The sequence below is a fragment of the Schistocerca cancellata genome, chromosome 5, assembly GCF_023864275.1.
Source record: "Schistocerca cancellata isolate TAMUIC-IGC-003103 chromosome 5, iqSchCanc2.1, whole genome shotgun sequence".
Classification (NCBI taxonomy): Eukaryota; Metazoa; Arthropoda; class Insecta; order Orthoptera; family Acrididae; genus Schistocerca; species Schistocerca cancellata.
This window is the reverse complement of record NC_064630.1, coordinates 356,650,828-356,676,688: the sequence shown is the minus strand read 5'-3', so window position 1 is coordinate 356,676,688 and position 25,861 is coordinate 356,650,828. Positions and strand designations below refer to the sequence as shown.

The 25,861-nt window shown below is 37.8% G+C and overlaps 1 protein-coding gene across 1 annotated transcript in view; it reads right to left on the bottom strand.

Annotated features, from left to right (window-relative positions):
• Window positions 1-2,933: 2,933 nt before the first annotated feature.
• Window positions 2,934-25,861, bottom strand: part of LOC126187643 (G-protein coupled receptor 52-like) — a 359,276-nt gene continuing 336,348 nt past the window's right edge. Inside the window, exons 2-3 of the mRNA XM_049928844.1 lie at window positions 19,256-19,407; window positions 2,934-6,119 (exon numbers count right to left, since the gene is read on the bottom strand). Coding sequence (XP_049784801.1) covers window positions 5,436-6,119; window positions 19,256-19,407 — 836 coding nt within the window. The 3' untranslated portion in view covers window positions 2,934-5,435. The remainder of the gene's footprint in view (window positions 6,120-19,255; window positions 19,408-25,861) is intronic.

The following is a 25,861-nucleotide window of genomic DNA, read 5'->3' as shown; positions in this document are numbered from 1 at the left end:
TATAGAAGTGCTAACAATTTTTATCAAATAAGTCCAAATGTACTCATGTGAATATTACTCTCACATCAGCTGACTTCAGAGTAGTTAATTGTTGATATAATCAGAAAGCCATTTGCTGCCTTATAACTGCTGTATACTAATCCAATTACTTCCAGGGATCTTTAACCATGCAGTTTTTTTGCTTATTTGGATTTGAATGTGTTTCATGTTCACATATCATGGATTCTGGTATGATGTGCTAATGCCCCTGTTCTACTTGCATCTTGAGAGGCATCCCGTATTCTGGCCATCCCAACCTGGGTAGACAACAAGGAGGACTTCAGTGCCCACCCTCTCAAGTCCTCCAATGCTTGCCCTTCAGTCATCTTGGCAGATGTTTTGAAGACACCAATGAATTATTTTCAAAATGGTTTTACAGGCGTTCTTTACCAGAATTGGCCATGTTTCTAAGATGGTGGTATCTATTTCTTCATCTAAGATAATCACTAAACAGCAAGTAAATGAATTATTTATATTATATTACACAAGGTCCTGAAATGTTGAATAGTTAAGCACCTCTGAAAACAAACACTTTGCAAATATATATATATTTGCAAAGTGTTTGTTTTCAGAGGTGCTTAACTATTCAACATTAATTATAATATTGAGCAGCAGTTATTAAATATTGAGCCTATAACTTTTGATTTAACTCTCTGGACCAACATTAATAACCATTTTGCTAAACCTCAGATATATGTAACTAGCTTCAAACATACTATGCTTTATGAAAATTTTAACTCGAAATGCAAAGAATTAAGAACATTTTTTATCCAACAAGCACTTTACAACAAACAATTAGCTTATTCTAGTCACTTTTAATGCAAATATTAAACAACTGGATTGCTATGCCTCCCCCATTTGTAATTTTGGAAACCTAAGAGTCATTGAATGGGACTGTAAGCATGATTGTTAATGCTTTTAAGATTTCTGCTTCTATTGGGGGCATTGTACTATATCTTTATGGAAATTCCATGTGCATGGTGCAACAAAGATAATATGCATAATGAATTATTCTGGGGAATGCACTGTGCTCAGCATTCCTTGGTTTCCATTCCTTACTTCGTGCTTTTTGGTGGAAATAAAGAAAGAATTATTATGGTTGAGGGTGTGAGATGGAAAAGAGTAGACATATTCTCATTTTCTTGAATTAGTGATCAAAGAACATAATTTGAGAGTTATTAACTCACAATATAGAGTTTAATAGTTGAGGTTACTGTCAACAACATTTGATCTTTGGATGGATCGATGCTTGCAAGATAAATAAAACTATGTAAGGTGACAACCGAATATTGATTTTCCTAGATCATTTTGTCTGTAGAGGACAAATTACTTACAGGGAAAGTGGTCAGGTGACAAGGAACTTGCACCAAAGTCCAACATTAGTCAACAAAAAAGTACACTTCACTCTGTATGATTTTCTTTGACCCACAGTTACAGAGTCTGTGCAAGCAATTACTACAGAAACGTTCTGAGGACCGAAGCAGCTTATTTCAGGCGTGGAGAACCATCAGTCTCCACCACAGAAAGCCTAAAGCCTTATGTACAACACAGGCACTCTTATTAACTGTAATTCCCCAAGGCTAATTATGAGAACCAATTCATCCCCACTAATGTGTGTGTGTGTGTGTGTGTGTGTGTGTGTGTGTGTGTGTGTGTGTGTGTGTGTTCACAATAAGCCAATATTCAACATCCAAAGATGACACATTAATCTGTCAAAACTGGTCAAGTACAATCAATTAATCCAACTGTGCAGGTGACAACATAAATTTATTTTGAAAAAATATGTAACACAGTTGCTGAAAAAAGTGGCAGCTATGAACATAAACTGTTCCATTCAACTGAAATCGAGATAGCCTTGATGCTGTTAAAATATCCACGTGTGTACTGCTGTTTCTGTGCCAAAGTACTGTTGCCTGCAACAGTTGGTAGTTGTCTATATAGGAATATTGCTTACATGCAAATTTTTGCTAATTGAGAATGTTGTACCTTACAGGCTTAAAAAAAAGTGCACATAAGGTTTTCAGTGTACTACTAATGTTTATCCACATTTCTGTTACTTTGGTAATTATTTGAAACAAACAGAACAAATTCAGATCCATACTGTGTGGATATTCTTGAGTAGTGTGTTTTTTGGCATAAAGTTGATTGTGGTGTTCATAGTACTGTTCCTGTTGTTATATTTGCTTTAAATGATAACTTTAGAAGCAACACTTTTCAGTTTTTTTTGTTATAAGTAAATTGCTGTAGCAGTCTTCTTCATTGAGCCATGGGTCATTTTGGAATTTGTGAATATATTTCTATTCGTATGTAGCCCTCTTGCAGAACTTATGACAAATCATAATAAATATACAGGTGACCAACTGTAACAAAATAAGGACAATATTTGTTACAAAATTGGCCTACTAAGATATTTTGGAATATATTTATCCACGTATTTGCTACAAAGCAATAAGATTGCTAAAAAGTTTTTCGTTAGAGAATATTAGTCCACATCTTTAGATTAAATTTTAGATCTTTTCTGTCATCAGTACACACACCAAAAACTACAAAATCATACTCAGATACTTTGTACAATGCCACTGTGATGCTTGCAGTTATGATTCTGAGTTGCTATATAACAGGAAGGTGAATTTTCTACAATGAATATATTATGTAGTATTGCAAGGAAGTGACGGAGATTAATATTACAGCTGCCAGTATCATTGAAAGAATTAATATTAATTTTAGGCAAACTTCACTCTGCTGGACTGATTACGTCTGCACAGTGTAATATTAAGATAGTAATATTGTATAGGCCTTAATGGAAACACACGGCCTCGACGGCTCTAAAACATGCTCTCTATCTTGTAACAAACATAGAATTCCCCATAGCATTAATATATAAAAAAAGAACACTGTGTTAATCACATTTTATTTCATATGAAAGGCAGTAACATGAGACAGGTAAGTGACATCAACAAGTAAGAAACAAGTACAGAAATAAAATGTGTGACATAAGGAAACTTAATTAGTAATTCACAGATATCTCTTATACTCCCAAAAATGTACCAATACGGTCACTATAAACCTTATTTCTATACATGCAAAATTAATTAATCATAAAAATTAGTGCATAAGATGTCTGTACATTGGCCAGTTATAATGGTCAGAAAGCTTGAATTCATCCTGATTTGCAGGACAGCATAAAATTTAAAAATTGTGAATTGTTTAAAAGTTAATTTTTTTCTGTGTAATTTTTGTAAAATTTATAGTGTGTTTCTCAAGACATTATTCATTATACAGATTGGGACTTGGTGATAAATGAGTTGTCTTCATAACTGTTGTGCCAAATGTCATTGACAGTAGCATTTATATAAATAATTAAATTTTTTCCCAATATATGATATTCACAAACTTTCTGTTATAGTTATGTATTTTTATTTTTTCCTCATTGAATTCTGACTCATACACCTTAGGTGAATTCAAAAAGTCTGACAATGTGTTTTTGGACTAGACTGCTTTACTGACCATTTGAACTGAAATTACCTGTGTGAAAAAAATCTGACTAACAGCATAAAACGAGACATGTCAACTGCCCAAGTTGTTTTTGGCATATTGAACAGGCGTGTTACCTGTTTCTTTGCCTGTTACACAGTATAAATGAATCATTCCTTGGTTTGGATGTTCTTTGCAAGTGTGTTTTTTCAGGTGCATTACAGTGATTCTTTTTCTAAAATTCACTAAAACTTTTTGCAAATAATATATTTTCATTTCACACATAAAAATGGTTATTCAACTTTAGTTACAAAAATTACCTGTAATCTATACTAAATACAATACATCTCTCTTATTCCAAGAATATAAATGTATTTATATATCATCTTCCATAAATAGGTGTATTTATCATCATTCTACACTACAATCCACTTTCACATCACATATATTGTCAGCCATACAGATTTTGCATTTGCAAAATGTCAGTAATTCATGCAGTTTATATATGTTACAGGTAAATGTTTATGTGTAGAACTCACCTTTATTTTGATTGAGAACAGAGGAAAGTTAATACTAAGCATGGGTTTTTATATAGCTTCACACTAATCAAAAGAGTAGAAGCATGAGGTTCTTTAATATGAGCACAGTGTTCTTCGTTTAAATTTGTGACTCAGTTCATTGCTATAGGAAAGTAACAAATTAATTTACATTGTAAGATGAGTACCAGAAACTGACTCTGATGTGAATGCTGTAATGGATTGATGTTAAAAAAAGCATTAACTGTTCTAAAATAATGAAGTACATGCACTGTCAATAAATTTGTTTTAAGATATCCTTGAATGAATTTAATAATCAACGGCCATAATATTTTCAAAGTAAAATGAAAAATCTGAGCTCTTGACTTTATACAGTTACCTCAACTAAATATGACACAACAGTTGTATTGTGGCATATCAACTTCGCTTAACATTTCTCTTACTACACTCAGCTGTATTAAAATTTAATTAACAATAGTGAAACCCTGTCTGTGGCCTTCTATTTTGAGTTTAAACATTCATTATCCTTAGCAATAATTAAATAATGAGCCAAAGCCCTAGATAAAGAATGTACAGTGAAACACTTTACATATTAGTCGATAAATGACAGAATAACATTATAACAAACTTCATCTGACATAAATGAAACACTTTTAGTACACATAAATATCCATTCAGCTCTAAATATTAGAAAATAGGAACATCCATTTTTTATGTACAGCTGCATATTATGAAACATTTTAACTAGTTAGTTAGGACAACAATAAACACAGTAATGTCATAAGTAGGAATTGAATTGTTCTTGGAGTAAGCTTTTCCAAAAGTACATTATTTTAGCTATACACAAAATATTTTGTACAATGACATCACAACAGCAATCTAAGGGCACTATTCACTTTACTCAGAACATTAGCTTTGATACCTCATACTGTAACAAGCAATGCTCAAGTTTTCTTCTTCACTAGATGCACTACACACAGAATAAATGAACAGTTCTTTTAGGTTCAGTCATAGGTATTTTAAAGCTCATCCCGAAGTCTTTAATTTAACATTTGCCATTAATAAAATGCTACACTGGATGAATTACCTGAAGCACATATCAGAAGTCACGGATTCTTCTATACACTGCCACAGAACACTGTTCATACTGCTTTACTCAAACTAATTCTGAAATAGCTCGTTTTAATACATGTCATACAGTCTCAAGTGGTTACTCAGCTGCTTGTCACTTCTTGTAGTCTTGTAGGAGATTAAATATTAACATTATGAACAATTGTGAATAATACTTAATAATGCAAACTGGTGTAGAAAGATGCGTTTATGTCACAGTGGCACCATGTAGGACATGAAATAAAACTCCCTGTTTTAGAAGTACAATTGGCTGTGTCATTCATCTAGATCAATGCCCATCAGGTCTCCTTGCAGCCGCCCTTTGTAACGACAGCATACTGTCACACAAAGAAGACGTGCTGCTAGTCGGAACTGGGGACTTAGTGCCACTAGTATAAGAGATTTCCAAAAAGAATTAAGTATTCCAAGCCAAACAATTCCAAAATGTAAATATGGTATCTGAATTCTGTTTCCTGTAAAATGTTCATACAATTTAATTCCTGCATACGGTGCCCATGATAACCAGAATACTATCACAAGCACAAATGACACAATGTGGCTTGGGTTAGCAAGATTCTCAGATAGTGCACTTGCGTACTCTTTATCATGGATGGGAACACCACTACGTAATTTACGCATGGTGGAGAATATGTAAGAATATGTGTAAATGATAGTTATGAGACTGGGGCCAAGTACCAGAATGGCAACTGTAACAGAATAAGCTGCCATATTACTCCAGTCAAGCACACATATGTAAGCATCCTTATCAAACGTTGGTTTGTTGACACCAAGCAATGGCGGACAACACAGCATAGCGGCTGATACCCAAGTGAAGACCATCCAGCAACGACAGCGTGTTTTTGTCTGCACTGTTTCATACCGAAGAGGTTTTCTCACAGCCAGGTAACGGTCAACGCTGATCCACATGAAGGTGAACACGCTCACACTCCACAATGTTACCTTGCAAGAGAAATAAATGTATTAGTGCAATAATACATCTCACAGTTTTGACAAACACACACACACACACACACACACACACACACACACACACACACACACACACACACACACACACACACACACCATGTATCATGTGAGAAATGAGCTGCAAAAAATTTCATTGAATGTGGTACATAAAATAAAATATATATGTTATTATGCATAAACTATAAATACATTATATTATAATGACCAGCATCTTTGATAAGAGGAAAGCTACCGCTATATTCTATTAAACTGCAGCATTTACAATCTACAACCAAAGGTGCCAAAGAGATAACAATAATGCTAAAATTCTGTGTATGTGTCTGATTCTCTTTGAAACATTCTGCACAAGAATTAACTCATATCATTTTTCATGCATCATCTTATAATAATCATGGGGAACTATTATTCCAAAATTATTTTATATGTTTAAGGAAAATAATATTTTTACATTATGGGCACAAAAATGGTCACCCTTGTGCTACCAGCATGTAACTTCTCTGCAAGTCTGTACTGTTTTATTAGTCTTGGAATGAATAAGTCTGCAGCATTAGACTGCATCACTGTCGAACCCCTTCTTCCATAACAGCTCATGTGAATCAGCCAGATTGCATGGTTGTAATAGAGTTTTTATCTGGAAGTGAGTTTGGAAGGACAAGCAATAAAGGCTTTGCTTCACAGTGAAGTTATTTTGAGCCAGTATATATCTGTGTTCCCACTCTGGCATGATCAGTCATGTAAAGTCAGTACCTGGATGACTAGAGTGCCCACAAACTGCCAGGAACCTATAGGAAAGAGTGTTCTGACAAAATGCACCCATCTGACTTTGGAAGAGAATGATGTAGCAGACTGATTAAATTGTTAGATATCGTTTAATGGCTGATTATACCCCTGAATATGCTGTCCCTTTCCATTTGATTCTCTTTTCAGTGTGTACTCAGTGCAGCCAACTAGCCGCTCATCCAGTACAGGCATTTATCTCAGCCACTACTGCTCACACAGTGCCCACATTCTGTCTACAGGCAGCTAACAGCCCCTTCCTCTCTCCCCGAAAAACTGCCAGTTATAATCACCAATGATATTCCACCAGAGTCAGGGGTGAGAAGCTGTCTTGTTATAATGTCCATTAGCCTTTTAATTGTTTATAATGTATATATCTCGTTGTGTGCACTAATTGCCAACAAAATTTATAAGCAGCAGGAGTCAATAGTGCCAGTAGTAGGCAAATATTGACAATAGCCAACCAAAACATCACATAATACCTTATTTAAAACAGTTACAACTTCTCCCCAACTTTCTCCCATTCTATCCAGTTACCCGTCATAATTCTATGTGACTGAGGGTCTCGACCAACTTTCTGACATCTTTGCATACAAACCACACAACCATGATACCATCCCAGAGGTCCAACATGACCTCAAGCAGCTCCTAAAGGCCTTAGGTCCATCCCAAAACCTGACACTTTAATCATCTCACACCAACAATCTCCTGCTCTTCTGCCTTTTAGCTACTCCTCAAACTCCACAAATAAATTTACATTCAAGACTGCTCATTACCATCATTGGCTCTCTATGGCTCCTGTCTCATTACACCAAACTCCTTGTTAGTTGCTGTGGATGCAACATCTTTGTATACCAACACTCATAAGCCCACGGCCACCATCCTTCCCAACATTCCCTGTTAACAGACATACCACTCTTTCCTTATCTTCCTAGCCAACCATATCCTGACCCACAATTATTTCACTTTTAAATACCAAATCTACATACAAATCTGTGGTACTGCCATGAGTACTTGCATTGTATGCCAACTTATTTATGGGCCATCTAGAGGAACCCTTGCTCTTCAGTCAACACTTAAAGCCTCTTGTTTTCAGATGACATTTTCATGATCTGTGCCCACAGCAAGGACAACCTTCCCTCTTTCCTCCACAGTCTCAACACCTGTTCTAAAATCCACTTAATCTGATCCTTCTCTCAGTCATCTTCCTAGATGTCGATCTCCACCTCTCAAATGGTCATAAAAACAACTGTCAATATCATGCACACCAAACACCAACAATACTCCCATTCTGACAGGTGTCACCTGTCTCTTTCTGACAACCTTGCCATCTTTGGATGCTGCATCAGCAATGGAAAGCAGGAGTTGTTTAAATATACTGATAATATCAACAGAGCCTTACTGACAGACAGTACCTTATCCATAAACAAATCTCCCATGCCATCTGCTCCTCTTACACCCGTAAACCTGTTAACCAGCCACCAACCAGCACTCCTCCAATTATCCAATCTCATCCTGACCTTGAAATGCTCAACCACATTCTCCACCAGGGCTTTGACTACCTACCTCTCATCTTGTTCTGATATGAGAATTATCCTACCCCAAATTCTACCCGCATTCCCCAAACTAGAATCTCATCATCCACCATACCTATAGAATATTCTTGTCCATCCCTATTCCAAGTGTACTCCCAATCCTGCGATCCATGGGTCATTTTCTTGTGGTCAGCCCATCCACCAACTCCTATTGCAGTCAAGTCACATGCATTTCCTATCCAATAAAAGGTAGAGCTGTGTCTGAACACACCAGTGTCATATATCAGCTATGCCACAATTACTGTAAGCATTCTAGGAGGCAAGACAAGTAACAAACAGTCTATTTCAATGAATGGTCACTGCTGAACAGTGGAGAATTAAACTTGACCATCCAGTAGCTCGACCTGTTGCACACCACAACACAAATGAGTTCAACAGCTCTTCACTACATGGGCCACCTGCATATCCTTTCTAGCACAAGTCTCTCTGAACTATGGAGATGGGAATTATCTCTTCCCACTGGCTGTAAACTCCACTAACCTGTTCCCATTGTCTCACCATACTTTTTCCTATTTTTCTTCTATCCACACCATTCCTCCCCATCCAGATCATGCACTGCCTTCTCCTACGACTCTTCTCCTTCCCCCCATGAGAACATTCTCTCTCTCTCTTTCCCCCTCTCTCCCCTGCACCCTCTCCTCTCCCCCATTCTTTTTGTCTTGCTGTGCAGTCACAGAGTCATCTGTCCAAAGACCTGCCTCTTTTCCTCTACCCTGTCCCTACTTCCATCAGTTCAGGCAACTGCTTTCAATATCAGCAACTGCTTTCAGTATCAATGATCAGTCTTCACGCAGCCAGAGCAGTGTGTATTTGGTTGTCTCTGTGGCTTTGTGTATGATTGTGTGCACTTTTGCTACAAAAAGAGCTAGTGCTCGAAAGTTAGTGTTTCTGTGCTCTATGCTCCCTGCATCAATTTGCTATAGGTGAATGGTTGTCTTTCCCTTATTTTATGTATTGCTCCATCCAGGAATTTTGATTATTGTTGTAAAATGTTACTAGTTCTAACATTCTGACTACTGATGCTGTCTATATGATAGAAACAATAATGTTAGTGAAAGAAGACTCTAAAGTTCCAGAGAGGAATATGCAAAATCATAATTATAATACAATTCAGAACAGACTTCCTTATGGTCAGCTGAAGGCTGATATTGGCAGTAAATAGCCCATATCTTGAGATGACAGTGCTTTGTAATTCATTGCCAAATGAATCAAAACCATTGTCTGGCATACACTTAAACCCTTAACTGCTATCATATATCTTTCAGACAGCTGTCAAACATCCTGGTGGTCATCCCTTTACTTTCCAGGGGCATTTCACCTTTTACCTCAGTGTGCCTTTGAGCTGGAGTGCTGCATTCTTGCTATGAATATGGGGAGGCATTCATATTATTTGACCTTCAGTAAATCCACAGTAAAGTCACCAAGGCATCTGGCAGAAGTATTGTATGAGCCACATGATTATTTTTTGTCGTACATGTTTATATCCATATTTTGTGTTTATTGTGACAATTGTAGTTTAATGTATTATGGTTATTATTGACACAGTCTTGAAATTGATTTCCACAATATGGAGTCTCTAGCAGGTCCATCTCACCATTCAAAACAGCTGGAACAGACTGGTTATTCTCACCGAGTTCTGAAAGTAAATGAACCAAACTTTGAAATGTATCTGGAAGAAATGATGACTGAAGTTTTGGATGACAGTGATTTGTGATAGAAAGTGATTATAAGAAATCAAAACAGGAAATGGATGATGATGAAGAAGATGATGGAACCTAGGATATACAAACAGTGAAGATTGTCTAAGTAGAAGACAGTAATATCGCTGTAATTTCTATTTTTGTGGTGTGGGAAATGTAGTATGGGAAACTGCTTCACATGGAGATGAACACAAGCACCAACTAATGTCAGTACAAGACAAATTAACATTATGTTGCAGATTCATACCCTACAACTCAGGGCTAATGCCTTCACAAAGAATCCAGATGTTGAACAAGTATGGGGGTCTACATTTTATACAAGACATTTTAGATAAGATTCTACATTGGTCAAACAATAAATCCAGTAAAAGAAAAGTACTCTCATAGCTTTTGTACACGATATTTGATGTTTGTGAACTGAAAGCTTTTGCAGGCTTCACAGCAATCTCCAAATCTGGCAATGAATACACAGGTAAACTTTTCTCTATTGGGCAGAGGGGGGGGGGGGGGGGGGGGGGGGGGGGAGGAAGCAGGTGAAATATGCATTAACAATAGTGCCTATGATAGAAACCAGGAAGCTGTATTTACTTAATGCCTACATTATGACCTGTAAAAAATGTGAAAGTTAACATCAAAATGTGAATTTATCCTCAAAATTCTCCAGAAACCGTTTGTTTATGAAGTCAGGCATATCACAGAAATAATAATTAAAAGTGTTATTTTTAGATGTTTGAGAAACATAGGACAGTCCACCTTTTTCGGAACATCAGATGTGTATTTTCTGGATTTCCTTCTTGATTATCAATGTTTTGCTGTGTTTCACTTTCATATGACTGAAAATATGTGTTATAACTAGTTGAGATCAGTAAACAAATAATAAGTTAAGACAATACTGTATAATTCAGTAGTAAACTTCTAGAGTCTGACAAACACCATGATACTAGTTATGTTACAAAATCGTATGATATAAGTTAAGGGTTAAAAAGAAGCATAAAGCATGGCTTCTACTGAGATGTGTATATAAGATGGTACTGACATGAAATGTAGTGATAAACTTCCTTAAATGTAGTATAGAGCTTTACCTTTGCATGTAATACAGAATGTACAACTTTTGTGTACAAATACCATCTATGTAAACATCCTGACATTGTCCATGCATGTAATAATACATGTTATAACTTAAAATAAATAAATCTTTGAGCAGCTTGTCTCTAATCTCTTGTAAACCGGTGGATGTAGTTGTACTGAAATTCTGGTGAATTGGTTTAAATGTTTTCTAAAGATCACAAGCAATAGTTGGAATCGTTAATATGTTTATACAATATGTTAAGCAGAAGACACATTGTGAGATACAAAGTGGAGCACTGATTTATGAACTGCTGAAACAGAAACAATTGAACACACAAATAGCAAAAACTAGATAGGGAATTAGTCATTTGTGTCTTTTAGCTTAATGATGTTATGTTTCAGTTTCCTTGATTTCTCTCGTATGACAGACAATATAACCTGTTAACGGTTCTGCCTATCACTGAAACGTAATGCAGGATGCGCTGTTCATATGCATACTGTCACTTCAGTCAGCTTTGAAGTAATGTACCTGAATGCCTTTATGTACTCAATCAGATGGAGTAATCACTATGAAGGCAGTTACTTAGGTAGCTGTTTTCAAATATGAATAAATTACACTGAAGCACCAAAGAAATTGTTATAGGCATGTGTATTCAAATACAGAGAAATGTAAACAGGCAGAATACAGCGCTGCAGTCAGCAATGTCTATATAAGACAACAAGTGTCTGGTGCACTTGATAGAACGTTTACTGATGCTACAATCAAGATTTAAGTGAGTTTGAACATAGTATTATAGTTGGTGCACGAGCAACGGGACACAACATCTCCGAGGTATCGATGAACTGGGGATTTTCTCATATGACTATTTCACAAGTGTACCGTGAATATCAGGAATCCGCTAAGACATCAAATCTCCAACATCACTGTGTCCCAAAAAAGATCCTGCAAGAACGGGACCAGAATCATTCAATGTGACATAAGTGCAACGCTTGCACAAATTGCTGCAGATTTCAATGCCAGTCCACCAACAAATGTCAGTGTGCAAACCGTTCCATGAAACATCATCGATATGGGCTTTTTGAGCCGAAGGCCACTTGTGTACCCTTGATGACTGAATGACACAAAGCTTTATGCCTCACCTGGGCCTGTCAACATTGACTTTGGACTGTTGATGACTAGAAACTTGTTGCATGGTCGAACAAGTCTCGTTTCAAATTGTATCAAGTGAATGGATGTGTACAGGCATCCAGACAACCTCATGAATCCACAGACCCTGCATGGAACTGTTCAAGCTGGTGGACGCTCTCTAATGGTGTGAGGCATGTGCAGTTGGACTGATATGGGATACTTGATACGACTAGATATGACTCTGACAGGTGACATGTATGTAAGCATCCTGTCTGATCAACTGCATCCATTAATGCCCATTGTGCATTCCGACGGACTTGGGCAATTCCAGCAGGACAATGTGACATCCCACATGTCCAGAATTGCTACAGAGTGGCTCCAGGAACACGGCCACGAAACTCCTCAGACATGAACATTATTGAGGATATCTGGGATGCCTTGCAATGTGCTGTTGAGAAGAAATCTTCACCCACTCGTACTTTTACGGATTTGTGGACAGCCCTGGACGATTCATGGTGTCAGTTCCCTCCAGCACTACTTCAGACATTAGTCGAGTCCATGCCACATCTTGTTGTGGTACTTCTGCGTGATCGTGGGGGCCCAAGCTGATATTAGACAGATGTACCCATTTCTTTGGTGCTTCAGTGTATGTGGATTAAGGGCTTGATACTGTTTTATCTTAAAGTGTGGCATCAGTTCTTTGTTTGTTTCTAATACAGGTGCAAAAGTAACTTCATAAATAAATTCTGAGAAAATTTTAGCATAATAAACATATCAGAAGAAAGAGACCCAATGCATGGTGAAGACGGAAAGAGAATTTTGGTCTTTTTGTTTTGGAGGGAAAAACCACTCATGAAAAAGAATAATTAAGTATAGTTTTCATATATGCATAATATAAAAATTAATGCCTACAACAGTTTAACTACAGGAACAAAAACCATCAGGTAAAAAGTTTTGAGGAATAGGTTTTGATAAAACTTGGAACATGACATGATGGTCAACAACCCTGGTAATGCATCTGATGAGATAGAAAATTTGTAACATTAAAATACACTCAGTATCATGAGTGGCCATAAAATGATAACTAGATCCTTCTATCATACACCAGACTCATCTCTTGATGCAACTGAAAACTTTAGAGAAAACTTCAGTTTACTTTTATGTAAGTCCCCAATCACACTGTAATCATTGATAGAGGCTTTAATCATCAACTATCAATTGCAAAATTATAGTTTTGTTAGTGGTGGGTGTGATAAGACATCCTGTGAAATATAATTACATACCTTCTCTGAAAAATACCTAGAACAGGTAGTTTGGAACCACACTCATGATGGAAATATATTGGATCTAATGGCATCAGACAGACCTGACCTCTTTGAGGATGTCCATGTCGAAACTAGTACCAGTGACCATGACACGGTTGCCACAACAATGATTACCAAAGAACAAAGGGCAACTAAAACAACCAGAAAGATATATACATATTCAGTAGACTGAATAAAAAATCAGTTGTGTTATATCTCAATGAGGAACTTGAAACTTTCAGCACAGGGGAGGAATATGTAAGGGAACTATGGCTCAAGTTTAAAAGAAAAGTTTACTATGCACTGAATAGATACATACCCAATAGAACAGTTCATGATGGGAAGGAACCTCCATGATATACAGACAATGTAAAGGAACTTCTAAAGAAACAGAGCTTACTGCATAATAGGTGTAAAACTAAAACTGAGGGTAGCAAAGCAAAAGCTGAAATGCTTGTCCATATTCAGACGTTCCTTTACAAAGGAAAACCCAGGAGAATTGCCCCAATTTAATCCTCATACCAGTGAAAAGATGAACAAAATAAGTAGTAATGTTAGTGGTGTTGAGAAACAGCTGAAACTGATAAAATTGTATGAAGCTCCAGGATCCAATGGAATCCCTGGCCGATTTTATTCTGTATTTGCCACCGAGTTAGCCCCTCTTCTATAATCTATAACAGATATCTCAAACAAAAAACCATCCACAGTTCTTGGGAAAAAGTACAGGTCAAACCCATATACAAGAAGGGTAGTAGAAGTGATTCACAAAACTACCATCCAGTATCCTTGACACTGATTTGCTGTCGAATCTTAGAACATATTCTGAGCTCAAACATAATGAGGTATCATGAACAGAATGATCACCTCAATGCCAACCAGCATGGATTACAAAACCATCAATCATTTGAAACCTAACTCACACTTTACTCACATGACATACTGAAAGCTTTGGATCAAGGCAGCCAGGTAGATGCAATGTTTATTGATTGCTGAAAAGCATTTGACTCAGTACCACTCCTACGCTTATTGTCAAAGGTACGGTCATATGTGGTATTAAGTGAAATTTGTGATGGGATTGAGGACTTTCAGTAGGAAGGACATAGGATGTTATTTCAGATGGAGAGTCATTATCAAATGTAGAAAAAACTTCAGGCATGCACCAGGGAAATGTGTTGGGATCCTTGTTGTTCATTTTGTATATTAATGACTTTGCAGGCAATATTAATAGTAACCTCCAACTTTTGCAGATGATGCAGTTATCTATAATGAAGTATTGTCTGAAAGAAGTTGCATAAATATTCATTCAGAAAAAAAAAAAAAAATTAACTAGAACGTCAAGTAGTCACTGCTGGAATCCGCCAACTCATACAAATAACTCAGTGTAACACTTTGTAGGAATATGAAATGAGATGATAGCTTAGGCTTAGTCATGGGTAAAGCATGTCGTAGACTTCAGTTTATTGGTAGAGTACAGGGTAAGTGTGATCAGTTTACAAAGGAGATTGCTTTCAGATCACTTGTGCAACCAGTTCTAGAATATTGCTCAAGTATGTGAGACCCCTACCAGATAGGACTAACAGGGGATATTGAGCATATACAGAAAAGACCAGCACATTGGTCACAGATTTGTCTGATCCATGGGAGAGTGTCACAAAGATACTGAAGAAACTGAACTGGCAGGCTCTTGAAGTTAGACATAAGCCATCCAGAGAAAATCTACTAACAAAGTTTCATGAACCAGCTTTGTGTGTGTGTGGGTGTGTGGTTTGAGGTTTTCGGGCGCTAAACAGCGTGGTCATCAGCGCCCAAACGCATAGAAACATGAACACATGCGGTGAAGGGACGAAGACAGACAGCGAACAAGGAGAACGGCTAAAAGACACAAACCTGACGCAGTTCCAAATCCTCACATACAGAGGCAAAACAAGAGGAGAAGAGACGCACTGAAAAAGGAAAGGAAACACAAGGAAAAGAGAATGGAAATCGAAGTGAAACAAGTAGGTAATCATGACTGGCGGATCTCTTACCTAAAACCTGGGTGAGCCAGTTACCCAGCAGCTTTAAAGGACGACTCTAGAAATGCACAGCAACCCTCTTTATCTAGCTCACATAGCGATCTTGAGGATAAGATTACAATAATCACAGCATGCACAAAACAATCATTCTTTCCATCCTCTGGGAAGAAACCCTAATAACTAGTAAAATGGGAGGTACCCTCTGCTAGGAACTTCACAGTGGTTTGTAGAGCATAGATGTAGATGTAGCTGATGCATTTATTTCAAAACAGATATTGAAGATCTATGGAAATTATGATGGGAAAAAAACCTAAAAGTGTCCACTACTTCCTATTGTACTGCTTGAACAATAACAAAATTACTGCAAAATGTAGCATATACATGCAAATTATCATTTTTTGTATCTTGTACAGTTTAGATAAAGAAGAAAGTGAATGCGTGTGCAGAGACAAGGCACATTATTGATTTTTCTTTGAAATGCAATTAGCTATTAGCATTGAAAATTGTACGGAAAATGAGGAGGATTCCAGAAGACTGGAAGAAGAGAATAACTGTCCCAATCTTCAAGAGAGGTAAGAGGAAAGAGTCCAGAAGCTACTCGGAAACCACATTGATGAGCTACAGTGAAAAGGAAGATTAGAGTTTAACATTCTGCCAACATCAAGGTCATTAGAGATCGAGAGCTAATGTGCAAATATCTTTGAGAAAGTTTTGGGAATATAAATTCAGGCAAAAATAAAAGGTAGGATGAGAGAAGAACAATATGATTCCAGTGTAGGATGGTCCACAGGAAATCTAATTTTTGCTGTACAACAATAATGGGAACACCACTGTGACAGCGTACATGGATATAGGTATAGGAGTCCCTGGAGAAAAGAGGAATAGGAAAGCAGACTATTATGGAGGATAAGAGAAATGTACAGTGGCGGTGTGAGCTGTGTGAAAGTGGGAGGACAGAGATCAGACTGGCTGGAATAGAAGAATCCCTTGAGGTAGAGAAGTGCACTTTCTCTTATGCTCTTCATTGTGGTGATGTATGAGGGTGTAGCCAGAGTGACACAAGTAACTGGTGTTTGCAGACAATTTTATAATTTGGAGAAACAAGGAAGAACTACTGGAGCATTTGGACATATGGAAACAAATAATACAAGGATATGTCATGAAATTTAGCATAAGTAAGTATGAAACAATGATCACAAATAAGAAGGAGAGAATCACAACAGGAATAACAATTGGTGGGGAATGACTGGGGAGGATGGAGAGTTTTGAGTTCCTGGAAAGCTTAATAGAGGAGTACGGCAGAAACAATAGAGAAATAAACAAGCAATGGAGACAAACAGAATCATTCCCAGTGTTAGAATCACAATATGGAGCAAGAATGTCCCTCAAAACAGCAAAAGGGTTATGTATTGGACATCCTATATCATGATCATGACTTATTCCTTAGAGACCTGGGTAATGAAAGGCAGAGAGAAAAGCAAAATACAAGCTTAGAGAGATGGAATTCTTGAGAAATAGTACTGGAGTGACAATGATGGACAGGTTAAGGAATAAGAGGATCAGTGAATTAGTGAACCATTACAGGACAGGATAGAGAAATTATGGCTTAAATGATATGGATATGTTAAGAGAATGGAGAAGAAGATTCTACTTAGAGAGACACCCAAGATGAAAGGGAAGACAAACAGACCAAGGGGAGGTCCAAGAGACAGGTGGCTGAAAGGATTGAAGGAATTTGAGCAAAAGAAAGGAGAAAACAAGGGAGAGGCTTATGTTCCAAATAAACCCAGCCAGTGGTTGGAAACTGTACAAAATGATGATGATGAATGCATAGTTATCGTATGTGCTTGTACCCTCATTAATTCATGTAATATATTTTGTATATCTCATCACAGAAGTGACCCCTAATAGATATGGAATAAGTCATGATATGTATTACCCTGTAGAGCAATTACACATTGCTTCTACAGTAACTACTAAATATTGTTAACAATGAATAACTAATGTTAAATCAAACAATGGAAAATCCAGGATGGACAATAGATGCTGAGTCCCAATAGGCACGACAAAATGATTCCGCACACACACACACACACACACACACACACACACAAACACACACACACACACACACATAATTTTCACACGTCTGCTGTCTCAGACAAATGAAACCAGTTGTTGAAACAATTGTCTGAGACAGCAGATGTTTGTGCAAGTTAGTTGTGTGTGTGTGTGTGTGTGTGTGTGTGTGTGTGTGTGTGTGTGTGTGTGTCTATTGCTGACAAAGGCCTAAAGGCCTTAATGGCTGAAAGCTGCAATTGTGTGAATCTTTTTCTTGTTCCTATAGGGACTCAGCATCTCCACTATATGGTGAGCAGTAACTAATGTTAAATACAAATGTCACTGGCCCTTCTCCATTACACTAAAACCCTGGAAAATCATGGCACATTAGTATTTTGATTGAAGGGAGTGGCATGTGTCAATCTATATTACTGATACTACTTTACGCACAATTTTCTGTCGTTTTATTACGTATTTAACAACTATACGAAGACACTGATATCAAATAAAGGGGAATGGTTACTACACACTGTAATAATAAAGTATTCTTTTGTGTAATGTCATTACCCATATTGCTAGTGGGAATCTGAAAACCCAGAATGTAAGTATCCAGATAGCAGGAGTGCTTAATAAAATACCCTTTAAATTAGCTTCTGAATTTGCATGATGTTCTCTGTTTATCACATTAGGTGTGAGAGCATTTAGTTTCAAATCTTTGTAATAGACTGAAGAACTGTGTGTTGTCCCCTCGCAAGGAATTGAGAGCCCATATTGAAAGAATTTGTGTCTTTTATTGCAGTTTTGTGTACTAAAGTCTGCTTAGAAGGTGTCACCTTTAGTTATACATTTTTTCACTTTATATAAGAAGAATGTTTTACTTGGAACAGAGTTTCATTTTTTGTTCATGAATACAGCATCTAATTTTAGAGGAGTAGTGAATAATAAGGTAATCTTTAAACATGTTTAATAATTTGTTGATATTCTCTATCTTTCTTGTGTCATTTCATAACAGTCTTTGCACTAGACCAAAGAGAGAATTGTAAGGGCCTTCAGGGAAATAATTTTTGTGTTTTGAATTGTGGTTGTGTCTACCATAGTTGATTAGAAACTATTTATATTTGTCATAGTGTTTTACATTTTAAGCAACATATAACGTTTTGTAATGAAAGCAACTTCATATCTTTTTAGCAAATTTATATGTGATCTTTCTTCGTGATTATCTTAGAGCAGTACAATAACTCCACACAGAGATGCCAAAAGAAGAGGTTCTGCCCCGCCTTTTAGATTTGTAAACTAGGAACTCACACTTGTTTCTGTTCCTAAATTTTTCTACTTTGTGAAATATATATTTTCCACACAGTTAACACTCAAAAAGGTACAAATGCCCATTTTCCTATGCTTAAATTGTGTGTGTGCTAACAATTCAGAATAATAAAAACTTAAACCTACACTATTACCTCAAGATAGCCAACAAGCCGGCAGACAATGTCTCCATACACCCACTGCTGTACAACAGCTGGATATACAGATAATGGCACAATCAGCAAGCCACATAACAGGTCAGCCACAGCCAGTGAGAGAAGATATATGTTGATAACTTCTGTGGGCCCTGTAAATATGAACAGAACAGTCTTAATAAGCTTACAAGTTTCTGTTTGTAATGACATCCATCTTATCATATGTGTTTCACATCATTCCTATGGGTTATATCTAAAACACCAACTATGATATTCTTGTTTACTTTAAATTGTAGATTTAAATTTTTAAAAACTGTGTTAATTATGTCATTCTTATAAAAATTAATTACATGCTGTTAAATATCAGTCAAGGGACAATACATACAGAATTGTAGAATCCATAATACCAACAAGGAACTTCGAAAAGGTTTAATATCAAACTTTTAATGTTGTCATAATGGTGTGACGAGTGGAGAGCGGGAGTCATGCGCAGGTTGTCAAGCAGTCATTAAAGTGAAGCGCATCATATTGGGTAGCATGTTCAGTGACTGGGTAATGCAGCAGTCTTTTGGCCACAGTTTGGTGGTGGTCATTTATGTGGAAAGACAGCTTGTTAGTTGTCATGCACATGTAGAAAGTAGCATGATAGTTGCAACTTGGTTTGTAGTTCACACAGCTGCTTTCACAAGTGGTTCTGCCTTCAATGGCAGTAGGACATGCCTGAGACAGGACTGGAGCCGGTGTTAATGGTGGGTGTATGTAATATGTCTTGCATCTATGTCTGTCGCAGGGATGTGAACCTTGGGCCAAAGGGGTGGGAATACAGGTGGAGCAGGGACGGACAAGAAGAATATTGTGTTGGTATGGTGGGTGTGTGATGAAGCAAGCTGGAATCTTTTTATTTCCTCTCTTGTTTTGCCATCTGCCTCCTTAAATTTGTTTTTTCACTTTTAACTTATTACCATTCACATATGTAAGTATAATCTGCATTTTCATAAAAGAGAAAGGTTGGCCCTCAGTTGTATAGAATATAGCACCAGATCAATTTTGTGCTTAGTTTTGTGTATGTCATCAGTTTCCTAATTTATTTTGACTATTACTAGTTATACTTTTGTTATAGGGTGAAAACAGTAATTGTTTCATAACTTAAATTCTATTGCTGCCTTACAAACAAATATAAATTCTGTACTACCTATAAACATTTGGAAGGCAAAAATCTGGCATTCTTTAGGTATTTATTTGGCTCTATTTGAAGACATGTTAGCAAAGCCAGCACTTAATTCCAAAGTAATTACCAGTTTTGTCAAAAGTATTGTTTGGTAACTATGTCTATTAATTTTGTGCTTTAAACAAATAATTTGGTTTAACGCTCGTGGTACAAGAAACCGTTAAAAAGAACCAATTTTTTTGATGTATTCAGTTAATTTAATGAGTTATGTTTCAATTGTAATTTCTGTGAATTAAACATCAAACAATGTATAATTTCAGTGCCTATTATTGTGATGATATATAAAGGCCCAATTTTTGTTCCCGAGACAGTCAGTGCATGGCCAATTTTCAGACGAGGAATCTGTGCTGGTTAGAACAACAACAATGCATCAACTTAACAGAGGAATAAGTGTAACACAATTAGGCAGTGTGTTAAAACAATGACAGTGTCTGTTCAGTACCTAGGTATTATTTTGCAAGAACTGTGAACTGTGTGGTTAGGTTTTTACTGCTCATAGATTTTCAACAGTAAACAATTGTAGCAGTACGCTGATATTTTCCTGCAAGCTATTAATGAATTTGCCAGTAGTTAACTGGCCATATAACAGTGTAATATTGGGGGGTTGTGAAGAGTGAAAGTAAAGAACTGTGAAACACAACTGTCAGCTACATCATTTACCGTAATCAGTGTTGAACTAGCACCCCCCCTTTTTCACCCAGTAGAACAGCGCAGCACATTGACACTAAGGACGATCAATGAAGAAATAAAGTAGGCGAAAGTCACAGGTGGTGGAACAGAGCTGCAGGAAGAATGGAGAAGACAGTGGCGACAAAATTGCTCATTTCAGGGCAGAATAAGAGGTAGTCCAAACTCTGATGAAGAATGTGATTCAGTTTCTCCAGTTCTGGGTAGTACTCAGTCATGAGAGCAGTGCTCCTTCGTGGTTGGATGGTGGTGATAGTAGTAGTAGTAGTAGTAGTAGTAGCAGCAGCGTTATTCATCTGTAGATCTCTTTTTACAAGGATGTAGGACATGTCAAAGTATTTACAAATTTATACCTAAAAACAAAGATGATGTGACTTACCAAATGAAAGTGCTGGCAGGTCGACAGACACACAAACGAACACAAACATACACACAAAATTCAAGCTTTCGCAACAAACTGTTGCCTCATCAGGAAAGAGGGAAGGAGAGGGAAAGACGAAAGGATGTGGGTTTTAAGGGAGAGGGTAAGGAGTCATTCCAGTCCCGGGAGCGGAAAGACTTACCTTAGGGGGAAGAAAGGACGGGTATACACTCGCACACACACACATATCCATCCACACATATACAGACACAAGCAGACATATTTAAAGACAAAGCCCCCAAACTCTTTGTCTTTAAATATGTCTGCTTGTGTCTGTATATGTGTGGATGGATATGTGTGTGTGTGCGAGTGTATACCCGTCCTTTCTTCCCCCTAAGGTAAGTCTTTCCACTCCCGGGACTGGAATGACTCCTTACCCTCTCCCTTAAAACCCACATCCTTTCGTCTTTCCCTCTCCTTCCCTCTTTTCTGATGAGGCAACAGTTTGTTGCAAAAGCTTGAATTTTGTGTGTATGTTTGTGTTCGTTTGTGTGTCTGTCGACCTGCCAGCACTTTCATTTGGTAAGTCACATCATCTTTGTTTTTAGGTATATTTTTCCTACGTGGAATGTTTCCTTCTATTATAACCATATTTACAAATTTAGATCAATTTAAAATAAGCTAATTCGTATACACATATATTTACAGACTTCTAGTTAGAGATAATCATTAGATTTACTCCTGGTATACAACACTTTTTTTTACAAATAACTTATTAAATAATGTGTTGCCACATCGTTCACTCATATCTCACTATCAGTCACTGCACACACTATTCAATTGTTTCATAACACTTCACACACACACACACACACACACACACACACACACACACACCTACTGATGATATCTGGGCCATTTTCTGTACCGTAACCTCCCATTCGCTATACTGAAAAACGGAGTCAGCATCCCTCCACAATGAGTGGGATGTTGGGCTCAGAAAGAGGAAGAGATGCTAGTATTGTGCTATGCTTAGCTTGGGGGTAAGTATTTCTAAAATGGAAAGAAAGAACGAAAAAACATAAAGTGAAGGTGTTATGTGGAATGCTGGATATTTTATAATCATTATTATTATTATTATTATTATTATTATTATTATTATTTGTATAACATTTTTTATCAAACCCCTACTCTGTTTTACCTAAGTAATCCTTCAGTGTATAAAATGTATTGCATAACAGGTACTTTTTAGCTGCCTTTTTAAATAAGTGTATTTTTCTAATTTCTTTAATCTCTTTTGGTAATTTATTGTACAGTTTTATTCCTTGGTAGAAAATGCTGTTTTGAGGTTTATGTTTATTTTTTCTTGTAAATTGAGTCTATATCTTGTTGCATGGTCATGGACAGAGCTGTTTGCACAGTAAATACCAATGCGATTTTTGATGTGTACAACTGACTGGTAAATGTATTCACATGAAGCAGTTAAAATCCCCAGTGTTCTGAACAGATCTTTACAATGAGCTCGACTAACATTTTTGGTTATTATTCTTGTGGCTCTTTTCTGGTGTTTGAAAATTCTGTTCATATTTTGCGCATTTGTTCCCCAAAAAAGAATGCCATAGCTAAGAATTGAGAGTACATATGAATAATATGTAACTAAAAGACACTGCATGTTACACACTGATAATGGGATTCTAAGGGCATAACATGCTGATGACATTCTGTTTGCAAGCACCTTTGTATGTTCTCTTGTTTTCTCAGTGACTGTAATATTGCTGTCATCAGCGAAGAGAATTTTTTCACCATGAGTAGCAATACTGGGAAAGTCATTGATATATATCAGAAAACAGTATTGCTCCTAATATGCTACCTTGCGGAACCCCTATATTAATGTATTTTGGTTCTGTTAAGTGTTTTACTAAATGTTTAGATCTATTTGAAGTATGTGTTATCTCTATTCTTTGTACCCTATCTGTTAGGTATGATCGAAACCAGTCATTAGCTACACCTCTTATTCCTAATGCTTCTAATTTATATAATAGAATCTTGTGGGCGACTGTATCAAACACCTTAGAAAGATCCAAAATATGCCTGTGACACACTCATCTTTATCAAGAGCATCAAGTACAACTTTTGTGAATTGTACGATGGCTGACTCCATATGGGTGAACAGTGTGGCATTACATTATTTAATAATCCTCTCACAGCAGACAAACTCTGCCTCACAGACCTACCTCACCATCAGCACCTAAAAGAAATGGTTCAAATGGCTCTGAGCACTATGGGACTTAACATCGGAGGTCATAAGTCCCCTAGAACTTAGAACTACTTAAACCTAACAACATTACACACATCCATGCCTGAGGCAGGATTCGAACCTGCGACCGTAGCAGTTGTGCCGTTCTGGAAGGAAGCGCCTAGAACTGCTCAACCACAGCGGCTGCCTAGAACCTAAACAAACCCGAAAGATTGTCATGAACCTTTCCTCCAAAAACCTCAGACCCAAACAAGTATCACTTCTGTCGTACTCCCAAATTCAGTGATGCTTGGCTTGTTAAAGACCTTCTCTCCTTCTCCCAGCCTTAGGCCTACAGTGGAAACACTTTTTCACCAACAATTCTACCAATCAGAATCCATATAATGCCTATACTGAACCCTTCCTGACTCGATTCACTCCTCTGTCCATCTGTGATCCATCCCCACTGCCCCAAGAATTTCCTAACCTCAAACCTTACTTCACTATCTGCCAACATAGAAACCAGTCTAACATCCCCAGAAAGAACTGCAATACATCACATAAAAACTGATCCTGATTCCACAATTCTAACTGCTGACAAAAGGTTCCACCATTGTGGTTATGAACTGCAGAGATTACCTGGTGCAGTGACTCAGTCAGCTGTCAGGTACGTACAGCTACAAATCCCACCACAGTGATCCCATTCCAAATCCAGCAGGAACTCCAGTCCCTGCTCAAATCCTTAAGACCATCCCAGGGCCTCTCTTCTGAGTCTCTCTTCTCACCCGGTCCACTCTGACCTTCTACCCTCTAAAGATCACAAACACCACTACTCAGGACACCTCATTGTAGTTGGTTACTGTGCCCACACAGAAAGAATATTTGACCTTATGGTTGGTTGGTTGGTTTGAGAATTAAAGGGACCAAACTGCATAGGTCATTGGTCCCGTGTTTCATAAACACATAGAGCACAGTGAAACCATCCATTAGTCATTCGAAGCACAAGATAAAAATTCCAGGGGAAGAAAATCCCCAAGGTCAATAATAAAGAAACATGGAAAATGGAGCACAGCACAACAAAGAGAAGAAAGGCAGAAAGAATTAAAACTGTACAGCAGAGGATCGTGGCTGGCTGATCACGAAAATAATAGGATGAGCCAGCCACTCTGCAACATGTTAAAACCTCCAGCCTAAAAGAATAGGAGGGAGTCGAATTAAAACACAAAACTAAGTAAAAGATACAGCTCAAAAGAGGGTGATGTAATTAAATGGACCTATAAAAGCCGGTTGCGCGAATAAAACTTAAAACCCGATCTGCCACAGAGACATTGTCACCTAAAAGAGATGAGAAATCACCCTGGAGATTAAAAGCACGCCTGAGAGCGGTTAAAAGAGGACATTCCAACAACAGATGGGCCACCGTCATGGTTGCACCGCAGCGACAATGAGGAGGGTCCTCTCGACGCAGCAGATGACCATGCGTCAGCCAAGAGTGACCAATGCGGAGCCTACAGAGAATAACAGAATCCCTGCGAGAGGCCCGCATGGAGGAACCCCACACAGTCGTGGTCTTCTTTACACGCCGCAGCTTGTTGGGTACAGACAGAGTGCGCCATTCGTCTGCCCACATCCCAAAGACCCGACGGCGTAACACCGATCGGAGATCAGTGGCTGGGAGGCCGATCTCCAATGGCAGTTTGTGGGTGGCTTCTTTAGCTAACTTGTCGGCGTGTTCGTTTCCCGCTATCCCAACGTGTCCCGGGGTCCATATGAACACCACTGAACGTCCACACTGGTCAAGAGCATGAACGGACTCCTGGATGGCAACAACAATGGGATGGCGTGGGTAGCACTGGTCAAGAGCCTGCAGACTACTGAGAGAGTCACTGCAAATGGCAAAAGTGCTGGTACGAACACGCTCAAGGGCAAGAAAAATGGCTGTTAGCTCTGCGGTGTAAACACTGCAGCCGTCCGGCAAGGAGCGCTGGTCTACATAGTCCGCATGAGCATAAGCGTACCCCACACGGCCATCAATCATCGAGTCATCTGTATAGATAGCCTCCGAGTCGCGGGATGCGTCGAGGAGAGCGAGAA